Below are 16111 nucleotides of genomic sequence, written 5' to 3'. Positions count from 1 at the left end.
TTAACCGATGTCCGAGTATTTCTACGTCAAGATCGGCGGCTACAATAGGAAAGAACAGATCCAGCAACAGATACAGGAGCTGAAGCCTTGCCTGAAGGACTGGGAAACGCGCAAGGTGTGTTTTGTGCTATGCCAAGACCCAAACTAATGACATGGGGAGAGAGAGTCGTCGAGCAGAACAGACCGCCCTGACGAACTCGGGGCACTCAGCAAAGAGCTGCCGCAAGTGCTGTTGGAGCTGAAGGCTGAAGCTGCGAACATCGACCTGGCTGGCGGGCACGGGAGGCAGGTGTTCAACGCCGTCGTCTCCACCATCTGGGAAGCCCACTTTCCTCACATCCATCTTTCGGATCAGCATCGCACGGAGTATCAAGGCGCACTCGGGTTCAACCATGTCACGGGACTCATTAATCGGATCATGCTCGTGACGAGGAAGTTCATCATGGGGAACGATAACGACCTCGGTCTCGACGTAAGTCATCATGTATGAGACACACGCTAACGAAAGATTCTCCGCATCATGTTCCGGACGTTGATGCTGGAGTCGACGCTTAAATCTACAGGCTTCGCCCACCTCTACATGGAGGCAAAGTTCCGAGCTCTTACGCCGAAATTCATGTCCGCGTTAGGGCGAAAAGGCCACGCGCCTGATGTCGACCTTATTTACAGATCTATGTGGCGTCTGCGCCGCGATGATCGTAGCGTCGTCAGTTTGGGTGAGTACTGTATCCATTAGCTTCGCTGACTGGCCCCCAGCCCTTCTCGCAGAACGTGTTGCGGTGTGCTTTAGCTGAGGTCGAAGGTATAGAGATCGGAAACCAGTGGCGCCCCCAGGGCGCTCAGTGCGCCTATGTGCACCCTGGTCTCATCTTCCGCCTCGCCGAGGCCCAGAATTTTGAGTGAGCGATCACTCAGTGCCACGACCGGCTGGTACCGGACCCACTGCAACGCCCGTTGGGTGGTCTGCAAACGGCCACTGACACGGATCGGTGAGCTACAACGCCTCGGCAGTGCACTGACATTAGCCGTCACTACATCGGGATCCAACAGTGTTTAGTGCGCGGGTGGATCGACCTCGAAGGGCTCGATGAGAAGATGCCACGCTTCGCGGCCTTTCCCTGCCTCTTCGTTGTCGGACAGCTAGGTTATGTCAGGTCGATCACCACCGCTCTCTTCCGGTACTGCCATGTGATCCACAAGACAGACCGGAGGATGACTGGTAAAGGTGACGTAGCCGATTTTAAACCTTCTCCTCGCATCTACACTGCACACCAGGCAAAGCCGGCGCCAGAGATCCTCGCAATTGCCCCTTCTGCGACCCACAGGTACTCCCCGGTGACTGCACAGCTCGCCGCCATACCCGGCGTCATCGCCCACCTCGTGAATTTTCTTTTCGAGACTCATTAGTTGTGATGGTAGCTGACTCCTATCTCCAGACCACTGGCACTCCCAGCCGCGGAGTGAACAGCCGTCGAACGGCCCAGAACTCTGCTTTGCTCGCACTACGAGAAGGGGTCGCCCGACGAGCGAGGGGAGCGAACGCTCAGGCGTCTGATCGAGCGCGGGCCACTGCAAGCAGCAGGCTGGACCAGGTGTTGTCATCCGCGCCGGAGCCCGGGGAAGCAGGGCTGATTGTGACCGCAACGGAAGAATGCACAAAGACTATCTGTATCATCGCAGTCACCGCTGCAGAGGCGAACGATCGGATTGAGTCGTTCGGAGTGGCACTTGTGGGAAATCATGAATCTAGCAGAGGCTGTCTCCGACCGCGAGCACTGAGTGCAGCACTGAGCGCTCAGCTCGGTGCCAGGGGCGCTGGGTGCTTCCTTTGGGTGGCACAGCGGTCGTGGGAAACCTTGAATCTAGCGCAGGCTGCCTCCGACGCGGTCTTGGGCCATGGGGGGGTATCAACGTATCGAGCATCGAGTGGCAGTGGCAGCGATGGGTGCTGCGAGTGAACATTGCAGACCATTACTAATGCGATGCATGCTGGGATTGTATACTTCTTCTAATGCAAAACTTGGAGGGGAGAATGATTACCGAATGAAAAGAGAATGCTGAATGCCTTATTGGACTGTCCCGATCTATCGCTTCTCGCTGGTCACTGGCGCCGACTCGAGGAGGATCTCCGAGTGCATGCTCTGCCGCGCGCTCTCGAACGGCTCCGTGTCCGCCTTGCTCGCAGCGTCGAAGAAGACCTCCTTCTCGCTCCTCGGCGTCTCGACAGCCGTGAGGCGAGAGGCGTGCTCATCCGCTTCGAGGCTCTTGCGCTTCTCCTCATAGCTCTTGCGCTCCTCCTCCAAAACATGTCCGAGCGTGTCCCCGTTCGTGGTGGCGATGTCTTCTGGCTCCTTGCCCTCGATCTCGACCTGCTCCTCCACATCGGTAGAGGCGGGGACGACGCCGCGCCGCTGCGCTAGCCGCGCCTCGGCCATCTTGCTGATGTGGTCGTCCGCCTCGCGGCCGTACTTGGTCATGCGCCTGATGCGGCGCCCGTACTTGATGAGGATCAGGGGCACGGGCACGAACACGAATCCGAGACAGGCGATCAGCGTGCCCGCCCAGTTCGTGCCGAGGGCAGTGTACATGTCTGTCGTGAAAAGGGGGAGGATGACGCCGACGAGCGAGCGGATGACGGTTGCCGCGGCAATGACGCACGCCGCCGTCGGGAGGTAGGCGTCGACCAGATAGTTTTGCACCGCCAGGAAGACGAGCACCATACCTGCCGAGAAGGGCACGGTTGCCAGCATGGGCACGATCCAGTGGATGCTCGCGGGTGTGCACGTCCATGCAAACCAGATGAGGCCGATGGGCATGAGGAGCGCACCGGCGATAGCGCTAGGCAGGCGTGCCTCGGGTGGCAGGAAGCCCTTTTCGTTATATTTGCGGACGTATTTCTTGTTCCCCCAGAAGACCATGTACGCCAAACCGACGTTGCACCCAACCATGATGCCCATGAAGGCGAGTCCGCCAAGGCCGATACCCCAGTGCCTGTAGCCCTGGAAGACGATGGGGAAAGACGTGAAGGTCATGTAGAGGATGCCGAAAACGACACTCATGTAGAGTGAGAGGATGAAGACAATTGGTTCCGTGAAGAGGAGGATCCACGGAACTCGAAGTTGATATCTCAACAATTTCTTCACGTCCAGCAGCCCGTCCCGGTCCTGCGGTGCGCGGTACACCTTGCCTGTCGCCTGGGAAAGCATCTTGGCCCTGCGGCGCAGGAGCATGGGCTCATACGTCTCAGGGAGAAAGACGAGAGTGGCGAATGTCACCAACGCGACAAAGAGACATGCCACGGCCGCAACCCATCTCCAACCGGCCGAATGACCTAGAAAACCACCAATTAGAGGTCCTATACTCGGGCCGCTCCAAGGCGCCGCACCGAAAATCCCCATAGCTAGACCTCTTTGTTGTGCTTCGAACATGTCAGCGATGACACCGCCGGCATTCGTCATGCCGCTACAGCCAAAAACACCGGCGATGAAACGCAACGCGAGCAGCGCGCCCATATTCGGCGCGCCGCACACGGCGGCGTCAAAGATGGTGAAGGGGACGAAGGAGGCGACGTACGTCGTCCTCCTGCCCATGACTTCGGAGAAGGGACCCCAGAGGAAAGGGCCAAGGACGAAGCCGAGGATGTAGATGCCCGTGACCATGATGTACGTCATGTCGTTGTAGCCAGGAAAGTCGTGGCGCACCGTCGTAATGGCTGCCGAGAGGATGGAGCTGCCCATCGTGACTGCGAGCGTTCCCATGGCGGCAATGATGGTCGTGACCCACTTGTGCAGCGTGGAGAACTGGCGCGGGTGCTCGCCATCGACCTCGAGCCAGGTCACGATGAAGGGATCGGCGGCCGTGCCTGAGCCCTTGTAGGGGTGCGAGACGATGTCGGCCCACGGCGTCGGATGTAGCCGCCAAGGTCGCCGCGATAGCGTCAGGTCGGCTGAGCCCCGCTCCAGGTCTGCGGACGGCGCCATCGAGAGCGAGGACTTGGTGTGCGGCAGCGTCGGCGTCGAGGTCGTCGAGAGCCCGGCCGTGCTCATGGTGCGAGGCGGCGATGGAGGTGGGGCCGCCGCTGGGGTCGTGGGGGTCCGCAGAGCTGTGGGTCGCGGCGCGCAGCTCAGTCGAGGGGTGATCGAGGCCCGTTGGGACGGAAAGGGGGCGTCAGTCGTGTAGGCCGCTCAGTCGGGCTCGTCGCGATCGTCGTCGTCTAGTCGTAGCGTAGTACTTGGGTCAATGTCAAGGCGAGGAACACCAGCTCCTCAGCATTATGCTCAATGTGAGCGTATGCGAATGTGAGGGCGGAGAGGCTGGAATAGAACAAACCGGTTCCTCATTCTGCATTCTGCTTGGTCATGGTGGGAGCGGTAGGTATACTCGGACTTGTCCGATTCGGCCGTTACAGTTAAGCGGTCTGACGGGTGTAAGGAGCACTGGTGCACACAACCGTAGCGGAGTTCGGCTCGTACCTGTCTGTGGTCGGCAAACGCCGACCGTGCGCCCGCCTCCTTTCCTCTGCGGCCAGTCACCCGCCCCGCGCCCACATTCGTTGCCATTGCCGCCCCTTCCCCGCGACCCCGGCTGGCCCGGCTTCTAGATGCTCCGTTGTGTCACTCCGTTCATCTCGCCCGCAGCACCTAGCATTCATCATCCAACATGCCGTATCCCGTGACCCGTGGGACCCCGCTTCACATATTGACTGATCTGCACATAGCTCGGAAAAGTATGCGGCCGCCGGTATCATCTCGCAATCGTCTTCACCTAACTGCCCGTTGATCATGTGGTAGTAGCCGAGCCAGCCGAGGTCCCCCCCGTCCTCCTTCTCGACGCACATCTTCTCCTGCGCTGGCCACTCGATCCACTCTATATCTGGCACTGATCACGACTACTGTAGCAACTGTGACGACGACGTTTGGCGCACTGACAGCCGCGGTGCTCTCCTTCCTTGAAGAGATCACGATGCGTGAGCGCCCACATACCCCATGCATCTTAAACTGGAGAAGTCGGCCCGTTGACTAACTCCAGATCGTGCGTGCAACTGCCTATCAGTCTTGCATCAAGTGCCGCGCACGCTCCGCTGTCCGTGCGATAAAAGATGCAGCTGATGGTCCTGCCCATGTACGTCGTCTTACTGCTCACTGCACGGTGTCCACACTCATCTACTTTCGAGCTGCTGGCAGATGCGGATCAGAGGATAGGAGAATGCCGGAGCGGGGAACTCTTGATGCCAAGCTGCGCCTTGCGCCGTCTACTCCACAGAAACGGCTTCCCCGCGCCCAACGCCAGCGAAGCCACGGGCGCAATCCTCGCCACGCTCGCTTCTCCTCTCAGCAGCCCCAGACCCGCCGCATTCCACAATGCCCTTGACGGTCGCCTGTGGCGTGTCTCAGTCAGACAGAAGTTGCGTCAGTCGTCACAGTCCCACAATGATGGCCCGTGCGCACTAGCCCTGCATGCCTATCAAATCTCGAGCGCATACCGCCCCGCCTCGACCATGCCTGCTACCATCATGAAGAGCCAAACATGTGTTCTGTTGTCAGTTGATGTGGGAGTGCCTGCAACTCACCCGATACCAATGACGTGCGGGCCGGCGTCGTACACGAGACTCGCCTCGCCCCAGGCCCCCTTTGCGAAGACGCCGAAGAGCGCGCCGGCAATGACACGGCGCACGGCGCGGTCTGGAGTCAGCTTTCAGAACCCGCGTTGGCACAGCTGTCCTGTGCTTCCAACTCACTGACGCCCTTCGATATGCTGCCGAAGAGAGCTGTGCGCAGCTGCTGCAGTGCGATGACGTTGAGGAGGAGGAACGCGGCGTGCTCGCTGCTCGTTAGCTAGACAGGATGGTAGACCAGCTGATTGTGTACTTACTCTACTGCGCGTAGCCGCGCGGCAATCTTGAGGTACGTCGAGGCGAGGAAGACGGTGGGGATGGCGATTGCAGCAATCCACACTGTGTTGATGAGAAGGCGGATGGTGAATCGCAGGAGCATCCAGCCCCACGAGACGAGCTTCCATCCCACAGCGCCGAGGAGATCCATGACGGCGTCGTCTGGGCGGGCTCTGAAGACTGTAGTAGAGGAGGACGAAAACATGGAGGACGGCGGCGGGGCACTCCCAGAGCGTGACCTGGAACGAGTGCTGCGCAGAGACGAGGGAAGGGTGAAGGAGCGGCGGCGATGGAGGGAAGGCGAGGCCGCCGATGGTCCAAGAGAGGGGCCAGTCAGCATGGAGTCGGCTGTGGGAACTGGATGCTTGACGGTGAAGAGTGGTGTGAGTGGTGTTGAAGGCGTGGAAGACAGAGAGTGAGCAACAATATCGTGTGAGTATCGCAGATCAAAGGAGTCTGTTACAGATTCTGGTGCGAGGGGCTGTGTTGTGGATCGCTGCGGATCGACTTGCGCCGCGGCACAGTGGAGTGGCACACAAACAGTGACGGCGGACGCGTGGACATTCATCTGTGGTGAGCTATAGTGAGACATGCGTGAGAAGTCGCGACCAGCCCAGTGACTGCAAGTAGCAGTTCTCCTCGGCTGTATGGGAATCAGCCGTAGCGCGAACCGTCTTCCTGCCTCACCTTCTTCTGTTGCTTCGCCTGCGTCGCCGGATCGACGTTGTTCGCTTCACACTCGGTCGACAGGAACCAACCGAACTCGTGCATGTTTTGGATGTTGCCGCCGGCACTTACTTGCTTCCAACATTTTTAAGCTCATACCGTCCCCCGTTTCATCATATGCTACGCTGCTGCGCGCTGCGACCGGCCAGACGGGAAAGGCCACGCGAGAGTAATAATCTCGCAGCTCTCACACGCTCGCACGTCACCGCTCACAGGTGATTTCGTCACATGCCTCCGGCCCTCCCTCCGTCTCCGTACCGTATCCAGCGAGCAGCTTCCGTCGGTGTCGGTGTCGGTGGTGCGAGGAGAACGGACAATGCTGCGCGATACCGTAGAGTCAATTGGCCGTCAGTGGTAAGACGTCATAGAAGGAGCATGGCCCCGTAACCTTGTTCGTCAATCTGGGGTCGGAGGGTCGTGAGGCTGTCACCGTGAGAGATCGCAGTAGTGTAGTCAACAAACAAGTGGTGCAGATGGAGCAAAAGCAAAAGTCGCAGTTCCATGGATCTTGGACACACATCCACCGAGAGTAGCCACACGCGCCGAAGAGAGTGTGTCTTCAGCAAAAGGTGGGATGAACGGGATGACGGCTGAGACGCCGCAATGACCAACCATGATGTCCGTCGAGACTTCCTGGCTGCTGAAGCCGTGATCGCGCTCGAGCGCTGTATCCGTGCAACCCTATTCGCGCTTCTCCAGGAAGAAGGTCAGGTAACTGTGCCTGATCACTGTCTGATGCATGATGCAACTCTTGTGTTGCCTGTTCAGAGCCTGAGATCGCGGCGAGTGCTGCAGAGGTCATGCGCCTGTGGCATCAAGGGAGGGACGTCGTACGATTCCTGACACAAGAGTCCCTGCGTCAATGTCGATTTCTGGCTGGTAGCCGGACCCGACCCACCCATCCAGCACATCCAACAGTCCATGCCCAGCCAAGGGACAGGTCGCCGTCTCTCTGCTCTAGTGCTGGTGGAGCTCGCTGGTTTGCCGTTTCTGGCACACATCCACCGAGAGTAGCCACACGCGCCGAAGAGAGTGTGTCTTCAGCAAAAGGTGGGATGAACGGGATGACGGCTGAGACGCCGCAATGACCAACCATGATGTCCGTCGAGACTTCCTGGCTGCTGAAGCCGTGATCGCGCTCGAGCGCTGTATCCGTGCAACCCTATTCGCGCTTCTCCAGGAAGAAGGTCAGGTAACTGTGCCTGATCACTGTCTGATGCATGATGCAACTCTTGTGTTGCCTGTTCAGAGCCTGAGATCGCGGCGAGTGCTGCAGAGGTCATGCGCCTGTGGCATCAAGGGAGGGACGTCGTACGATTCCTGACACAAGAGTCCCTGCGTCAATGTCGATTTCTGGCTGGTAGCCGGACCCGACCCACCCATCCAGCACATCCAACAGTCCATGCCCAGCCAAGGGACAGGTCGCCGTCTCTCTGCTCTAGTGCTGGTGGAGCTCGCTGGTTTGCCGTTTCTGGTCGATCCCGGAAGGCCAGGGAGGGCGGCGCTGACGCGCCGAGCCATATTTCTAGGGACAGACGAGTGATCTCTCACCACACGGTCAGCTGCCATGCTCACCAGCGCGCCAGGACGCCCAGCAAGCCAGCAGGACATGGAGATCAGGCCACCATTCCATCTCTCAGTCTCCGTGTCGTTGCGGAATTGCGGACATGGGCATCAGCTGCAGATGTCCAAGGGTCCCAGCAGTCGTACCACTTTGTTGTTGGGTTGCGTGTGTCCTAGCTGTGCAGGATCTTTGGGTATGTATATCTGCTTAGCTGCATCTCCCGCTGTTTCGTTGTCACCTCGTCAGTCACCACCACCTCGCCCAATCTTTCGTACCCGTTACTTGGCAGTCTGGCAACTCGCGCTCACGGTGGTCCTGAGACTCTTGACAGAGGGACATCGACCGCCATCGAATCGGGACTCAGGGGCTCCGGGTTGACTTTGGCATTGTCCGTTGACTTTTTTCCAGGCGACGCGCGATTGTGCCCTGTCCTCGTTCCCCCTCGTGCCCTGCCGCCGCCCTGCCGCAAGCCGTACAAGCCGTGTGTCCTCCGAGTTCACCTTGCCGCCGCCCTGTACCCGACGCTGCTCATCCCCAGCCCTTCACCGCGATCACCACCCAACGACACGTACGACACGTTGCACAGCGCTGCTCTCGTGCTTTCCTGCTCCTATCTCCGCCCTTAGACGCATCCCCGCCCCTGCATTCTCGGTGGGGTAAACCAGCTTTGAAGCACGCGGTCTCTCTGCCTGCTACAAAGGCACCCATAGCCGCCGACCACTGAGTGGACCTGCGAACCACCGATCACTACTGGCGGTGCATTAGCGAGGTGTTCTCTAGAGCTCGAGCAACGTTGGCGCTTGGTTCCACAGCAACGACAGCACCACATTTGGAGCCAAACAAACATCACGCATCACGCTCCTCTCTGGCGATTACGGTTTGCACTGTGTCCAAAAAGTCGGTCCTCAACTTGTGATATACGCCGAGTTTGTCTGAAAAAGGCGCTGCCGATTTAAAAATTCACCTGGGTCCGGGTCCACTGCTGCGGCTGCCTTGCCTCTGCCGCCTGCGTGCCGCCCTGCGCCTAGCCGCCGTTTACCCTCAGACTATACACGCGTTGGTCCCGTCAGACCGTCCTTCCGCCGGTCGTCGACCACCAACCACACACATCGTCCCATCCCGACCAATCCACTACTGCTCTTCTAATCGTCTCACCCACCCACAAGCCTTCTCTCAACAGACACCCAGGCGTGCAGGTGCAGTAGCTTCTGTCGTCGTGCCCCTCACAGCCGTCGGCCCTTGCTTCCTCCCATTCCACTTCTTGACCCCCTCCACCTCTTCCTCCTCTCACCTCCTCCCTCTCGGTTTCGGCGTGGCCTTCAACGGCTCACTCGTCTTCGCTATGCAGGCCCTCCGCTCGACCCTCAAGGCCGTGACCCGCCTCACCGCTAGCGCACCCATCGAGGTTATCACGGCCACCTTTATCATCATCACCTTGGTCTACTTCCAACTTTTGCACGCGATCAAGGGTTCCGAGTTGTAAGTTTCACCAAACCCCTCGGCAAGCTAAGCGCGATGTCTTACCGAGCCTTTCTGTTGTAATTTCCGGGTGACTGACAGTTCCCTCACAGCTTTACGTCTCTGCCTACCAGCACCCGTCCGTCGCGTCCTGTCAACTTTGTCCGTCTCGCCGACAAGTCGGGCGACGCCGCCTTCGCTGGAGCTGGCTCGCGCGCCTCGATCGCTCACATTCCCGCCCCCAATGAGAACTGGATCCCTCTCTCCTCTAGCGACTTCCGTCGTGCTGTCGAGGCGAACGCCCTGGAGGGCGGCTTCGTTCTGTCCCAGGATGAGGGCGGCAACACTGCTGGAAAGCGTGCTGCCATCGCCTTCGTGAAGCAGCTCACCGTCTCTCGCGAGGACGGAACCGACGCAGACCGTGAGGCGTGGCGTCGCTGGCTTCTGAACGATGTCACCGTCCCCTCGCCCAGCGGCCACGAGGTTTCGTACGCTGACCTGTGCTTCGGCCCCAAGTGCGGTGACGCGCCCAAGTTCGAGGACCACCCCCTCAACGCGGACCTGTCCACGCTGACCCTCATCCTCCGTGCGCCTACCCCGGACTCGCCGACGCTCTCGTACCTCAACCGTCTTGCTCACCTTCCTCCCGTTCCCCTCCCCGGAACTAATGCGACTGTCTCTGTCGTGCCGGGCGAGTCTGGTTCGAGCTCTTGGGGCGGTTTCTTCCCCAACATTGATGGCGCCAACCTCTTCTCTGGTCTCGCCCCCGCCCAGTCGGCCGACACCAACTTTGCCGTCCGCAAGGTCCGCTGGATTGCGACTGCCGCCCGCGTTCTCGTCATGCGTTTCTGGACACTCGCCAAGAACGCCGACTCGGCTGACGTCTTTGTCGTCCTTCTCGGCTATGTTCTGATGCACGCGACGTTCGCGCATCTCTTCATCGACATGCGCAAGCTGGGATCCAACTTTTGGCTTCGTGAGTACCCGGATTCTGAAACATGGCGCGCCGTTCTCTATCGGAACTCAAGGGGAACGGCCGGGGGGTCGTATGATCGTCCAGGAGTCACCTGCTGCTGCCCAAATCGTCTGACGGTTTGTCGTTAAGCGGTTCCTATTGTGTTTTTTCTGAGGTCTGCAGCATTGTCTGCCATCCCGGATCTCGGCGCGCTTTCCACTTCCTGCCAATGACCTCGCTAACATGTCTCAGCGTTTGTGACCCTCATCTCGTCTACGTTTGCGTTCATGGTTTCTCTTTTGTGCGCATACCTGCTCAACGTCCCGATCGATCCCATCGTCCTTTCTGAGGCTGTTCCTTTCCTCGTTATCACCGTCAGTTTCGACAAGCCTCTCCGTCTCGCCCACGCCGTGTTCGAGCACCCTGACATTTCGCCCGTGGCTGCTTCGCCCGAGCTTACCCCGATCGACGGTTTCGAGGACGACGCCCCTAAGAACGGCCTCGATCTGCACGCTCTGCACCGCGAGCTGGCGCCCATTGAGCGTCTCCAGAAACTTGCCGACGGAAAGGGTATCCGTTGGGTTGCTCCCGTCGCTGCCAGCAAGATTGTCTCTGACGCCGTTGCTCAGTCTGGTCTGAGCATCGTGCGTGACTACGCTCTCGAGATTATCGTCCTTTCCATGGGAGCCGCCAGTGGCATTGGCGGTCTCCGCGAGTTCTGCTACCTCGCTGCCATCCTCATGGCCGTTGACTGCGTCTTCCTGTTCACGTTCTACGTTGCCATCCTCAGCGTTCTCGTTGAGGTTCACCGCATCAAGCTCATCCGTGGTAACCGCCGCGCCAAGGCCGCCCTCAAACGCTCCGCCTCGAACCTTTCGCTGGCTAACACCCCGAAGGACTCACCCTCGCCTACCAAGACCTCCTTCTTCGGAGGTGGCAAGGCGCCCAAGGCTGACGGCCAGCCCGAGAACCCCGTTGTCCGCCTCAAGCTGTTCCTCATTATCGCTTTTGTTGTCCTGCACGTGCTCAACCTCTGCACCACCCTCACCGAGCAGACCGCCCTCAAGCGTGCCACGACCCACATCATCTCGTCGGTGCCCCGTGTCGACTCGCGTTCGACCAACCTGTCGACCATCCTCGACACCCTCTACAAGGCCCAGCCTCCCCACACCGACATGATTATCCAGATCGTTAACCCGACCCACCTCGTCATGTCGTACACCAACCGCTCCGCCTCGCAGCGTATTGAGCGCATCGACAGCTTCATGTCCGAGTGGTCGATGCTTGTCGGTGACCCCGTCTTATCCAAGTGGATCGTTGTCGCTCTCTTTGTCAGCATCCTCCTCAACGGCTACCTGCTCAAGGGTATCGCGTCCAACTCGATCGGCGGAAAGGGCCCCGTCGCTGCGGCTGCCGCGGCGCTTGTCGGTGTCTTTGAGGCGGCCGAGGTCAACGGCCAGCCCCGTCGCACTCGCGCTCCCTCCATGCTCGAGCGCTTCCGCATGCCCAGCGTTCCCGGCAATGGCCACAAGTCGCGTGCCTCGGTCGCGACTGTTGCCGGTGACAAGACTCCCACGAACTCGCACAAGGTCAATGGCCACGTCAATGGCCAGGCAAACGGTTCTGCCAACGGTCTCGCCAACGGACACGCGAACCCAGTCGTCTCCAACGGCATTCCTCCCGTCACCATCGCTGAGCCTGTCGTCTCCGTCGACTCTGCTCCTCCTTCTGGTGGCCTGCAGATGACCTTTGGCCGTCGTTCCCTTGAGGAGTGTGTAGACATCTTCGCCGGTGGCGTTGGTGCGAACAACCTTTCGGACGAGGAAGTCATCCTGCTGGTCCAGAAGGGCAAGATTGCCCCCTACGCTCTCGAGAAGCAGCTCAAGGACTGTGAGCGTGCCGTTCGTATTCGCCGTGCCGTCATTTCCCGTGCTGCTCTCAACCAGACTCTCGAGACCTCGCTTCTTCCCATGAACGACTACGACTACAAGATGGTCATGGGTGCCTGCTGTGAGAACGTCATCGGTTACATGCCCCTTCCCGTTGGTATTGCTGGTCCCCTCAACATCGACGGTCAGCTCCTCCACATCCCCATGGCCACCACTGAGGGTACCCTTGTTGCCTCGACTTCGCGTGGTTGCAAGGCCCTCAACGCCGGCGGTGGTGTCACCACTGTTCTCACTCAGGACGCCATGACCCGTGGCCCCGCTATCGATTTCCCCTCTGTCCGCGAAGCCGCCGAGGCCAAGGTCTGGATCGACTCTGACGAGGGCTTCTCGACCATCCGTGACGCTTTCAACTCGACTTCCCGCTTTGCCCGTCTCCAGCGCCTCAAGACTGCTATGGCCGGCCGCACTCTCTACGTCCGTTTCGCCACCTCGACTGGTGACGCCATGGGCATGAACATGATCTCCAAGGGAACTGAGAAGGCTCTCGAGGTTCTCCAGCGCCGTTACCCCAACATGGACGTTCTCGCCTTATCTGGAAACTACTGCACGGACAAGAAGCCCGCTGCTATCAACTGGATCGAGGGCCGTGGCAAGAGCGTCGTCGCCGAGGGTATCGTCCCTGGCCACGTCGTTCGTACCGTCCTGAAGACCACCGTCGAGGAGATGTGCAACCTGAACAAGAAGAAGAACCTCATCGGTTCTGCCATGGCCGGTTCCATTGGAGGATTCAACGCCCACGCCGCGAACATTCTCACTGCCATCTTCATCGCTACCGGACAGGACCCCGCCCAGAACGTCGAGTCGTCGATGTGCATGACCCTCATGGAGCCTTGCAACAACGGCGAGGACCTTCTTGTTACCTGCTCTATGCCCTCGATTGAGTGCGGTACCGTTGGTGGAGGCACCATCCTTCCTCCCCAGCGTGCCATGCTCGAGTTCCTTGGCATCGCCGGCGCCCACGCGACCTCGCCTGGCGCCAACTCGCAGAGGCTCGCCCGCATCATCTCGGCCGCGGTCATGGCTGGTGAGCTGTCGCTCATGGCGGCGCTCGCTGCTGGCCATCTCATCAAGGCCCACATGAAGCACAACCGCTCGGTGCCTGTCACCCCCGGCACCGTTACTCCCTTCACCGGCATGACCCCTGCCGTGAACGAGGAGCGCCTGCTGAAGGGCACCCTGCTCAATGCCTCGGCAAAGGTTTCGCCGAGGATATCCCCGGAGAAGCCTCCAAGCAAGCTCTCCGAGGCTTGGCCTGGCCAATAGGGGAGGCCAGGTTCGAGCGAGGAGGAGCCGGTGAGCGAAAAGGAGGAAACCGACGTGAAGAAGGAGGAGACCGGAGAAGCGGAACGGGAACCGAAGGATGTCGAGCACGACGAGAGCAGCGATCTGCTCAGCGACCTTCCCCAGTCCAGCAACCCTCCAGAGCCTCCTTCCAAGGTCGCACCTGTCCCGAAGGCAGAAACGGCACCGTCCACTCCTCCTCGCCCACCGCAACCCCTTAGGGCTAGCTCGAGCCCTGGCCTGATGAGCCCGGCCAGTCAGCTCCACGGTCTTTCTGGCATCTCGGGCAGCCCCACCACACCGTTCAGTCCCGGAGGGCTGGGACTCCGTCTTCAGCGCTCCATTTCCGACATGAGTGCTCACCACATCATTTTCAACCGTTCCCCATCCCAAGCAACCACGCCATCCCATTCCCGGTCTCCATCAGTAGCATCGGTACAACTCAAAAACACGACCCTAGTAGAAGACGACTTAGACGCGGAGTGAGAGGAGAGAGAGAGAGAGCGCGGAGGGGAGTCAGGATATTAGGTAGTAGTTGGGTTTTCCGGATCAATATCTTCAAAAGTCTCTCTAGTAGCATTGCATCTCATGGCATCTTGTGACGATCAGCAATTCAGCAAATGGCTTGGCATCTGCACGTTGTGGCAATCTGACAATCTCCTCCTGATCTTACCTGACACCTACCCCTGCGCAGGCTCCTCTATGGAAATTGCGTGGCGCCTGTTCCCCTCGCGCATCTGGCCACTCGTTCAGCGTTATGAACGAAGTGGTCCGAGCACCGCACAGCCGGGGCGCTGCAGGCACAGCAGCTGCAGGCTGGCTATCAGGACGTCTGTACCGGGTTGTTCGTGGGGGAGACTCCGGCAACCCCACAGCGGATGTGTCTGTGTCATTACCCGCTGCGTCCGGCGCTGGTCTGAAGACTGACACGACTGGACAATACCCCACAAAGCACACGCACCGAGCTGGCCTCGCTACCCTCCGCCTGATACACGACACACGACACACGCCCAACGCAGGCCGCGCTGTCGTCATCATCCACGCCTCCGATACCACCACACTCATTACAGACATCAGCTCAGAGACTCCCACGTTACTTTCATCTCTAAACACCTCACCACCCTCCTTTCAACACACAAGCACAACCAATAGTCAAGAACCCTCCACGCTCCCACCTCCCGCCATGGACGTGCAAACGCCTTATGCGCTGGACCTGTCCTCCCTGCTCTTCACAGCGTTCACGCTGGGGTTCACGCCGCTCCTTCTCGTCGGGCTCCTGTTCCGCATGGCCGTCCACCCCATCACGCTGCTGTACGAGTGGCTGACGGACCAATCGCGGCGGTACTCGCCCACGCTGCGCGCGCAGAGCCTGCGCTCCTCCTCCGGCGGAGGCGGCACATACGCCGGCCCCGCCTTCACTGCCCCTCCCGCGCTCCGCGGCACAGGCACATACCTGAACATAAGCTACAGCCCCGGGCTCGGCGCGAGTGTGTCTGTGGGCAGCGGGAGTGGGGGCGGGCAACCGGCCGTCTTTGGCGTCGGGCTCGCAGACAAGAGCAGCAAGTACCAGCCGACACTGAGGCATCTCCCGCCCCGCTCTGCCGTTGCCCAGCCGTATCGTCCCGAGACGATCAGCTCGATCGCTGGCGCGCAGGCACACGCCTCGGCACAGCCGCTCGCGCTCGATCGCGCCTTTAGGCAGATTGAGGAGGATAAGTGGGACAGAACCGAGAGGTGGCGGCGCGAGATTATGGAGGACGACTATTAGTTGAACCCCGTTGAACTCTGCCTTGCCCACTCGCCGCTCCGACCTTCGACCTTCGACCTTCGACTAGACTGAGGCCAGCCAGACTGCAGAGCTGCAGACTAGGTTGGTCTGCCTCCGCGCCCTCCGCACCCGGCTCCATGCCCGAAACACACCCTTTGTTCAATCAAGCCGCTCCTTGCCCATCGTTGGCCGGTCTCCAAGAAGCCAGTATCTGATCCCATTGTAACGCCGTTTTCTTCCATTCTTCTCTGTTGTGAGTGAGTCTTCTCCCCCTTCCCTCTTGGGCCTACACATTCCTCCGCTTATGAGGCGTACTGGACAAGCTGACCCCGCAGCAATTTCGTACCACTGCGACTACCGCGACGACCAACCTTGCAACTGTGACATACTCTTCCAACCATCCTGCCACCCCCAGAGCCTAGCAACCATGCCGACCTAGCAACCCCATCCGCAAGTCCGCCTAGCCCAGAAGCCAGAAGCTTGTACAGCCCCAGTTACCCCGCTATCCCATGCATAGCCT

The 16111-nt window shown here is 59.7% G+C and overlaps 5 protein-coding genes across 5 annotated transcripts; 3 read left to right on the top strand and 2 right to left on the bottom strand.

Annotated features, from left to right (window-relative positions):
• Positions 1 to 7: 7 nt before the first annotated feature.
• A1Q1_01567 (uncharacterized protein) lies at positions 8 to 903 on the top strand (the record flags this gene model as incomplete). Its single annotated transcript, XM_014324606.1, has 4 exons — positions 8 to 115; positions 161 to 472; positions 545 to 706; positions 757 to 903. The coding sequence occupies 4 exons, from the start codon at positions 8 to 10 to the stop codon at positions 901 to 903; spliced, it is 729 nt and encodes a 242-aa protein (XP_014180081.1).
• A 1181-nt stretch (positions 904 to 2084) lies between these two features.
• On the bottom strand, positions 2085 to 3980 carry A1Q1_01566 (MFS multidrug transporter, putative; the record flags this gene model as incomplete). Its single annotated transcript, XM_014324605.1, has 1 exon — positions 2085 to 3980. The coding sequence occupies one exon, from the start codon at positions 3978 to 3980 to the stop codon at positions 2085 to 2087; it is 1896 nt and encodes a 631-aa protein (XP_014180080.1).
• A 1210-nt stretch (positions 3981 to 5190) lies between these two features.
• Positions 5191 to 6458, bottom strand: A1Q1_01565 (uncharacterized protein; the record flags this gene model as incomplete). Its single annotated transcript, XM_014324604.1, has 4 exons — positions 5191 to 5377; positions 5570 to 5681; positions 5738 to 5823; positions 5872 to 6458. The coding sequence occupies 4 exons, from the start codon at positions 6456 to 6458 to the stop codon at positions 5191 to 5193; spliced, it is 972 nt and encodes a 323-aa protein (XP_014180079.1).
• Positions 6459 to 9522: 3064 nt separating this feature from the next.
• A1Q1_01564 (hydroxymethylglutaryl-CoA reductase (NADPH)) lies at positions 9523 to 14309 on the top strand (the record flags this gene model as incomplete). The annotated part of the gene is made up of 4 exons (XM_014324603.1): positions 9523 to 9659; positions 9752 to 10614; positions 10846 to 13739; positions 13806 to 14309. The coding sequence occupies 4 exons, from the start codon at positions 9523 to 9525 to the stop codon at positions 14307 to 14309; spliced, it is 4398 nt and encodes a 1465-aa protein (XP_014180078.1).
• A 271-nt stretch (positions 14310 to 14580) lies between these two features.
• A1Q1_01563 (uncharacterized protein) lies at positions 14581 to 15591 on the top strand (the record flags this gene model as incomplete). The annotated part of the gene is made up of 1 exon (XM_014324602.1): positions 14581 to 15591. One exon carries the CDS (start codon positions 14581 to 14583, stop codon positions 15589 to 15591), a length of 1011 nt encoding a protein of 336 aa, XP_014180077.1.
• Positions 15592 to 16111: the final 520 nt, after the last annotated feature.

This window comes from Trichosporon asahii (genome assembly GCF_000293215.1).
Source record: "Trichosporon asahii var. asahii CBS 2479 unplaced genomic scaffold scaffold00050, whole genome shotgun sequence".
Lineage (NCBI taxonomy): Eukaryota > Fungi > Basidiomycota > Tremellomycetes > Trichosporonales > Trichosporonaceae > Trichosporon > Trichosporon asahii.
Note: the sequence above shows the minus strand (reverse complement) of the source record. Positions and strands in the feature narration are given on the sequence as shown.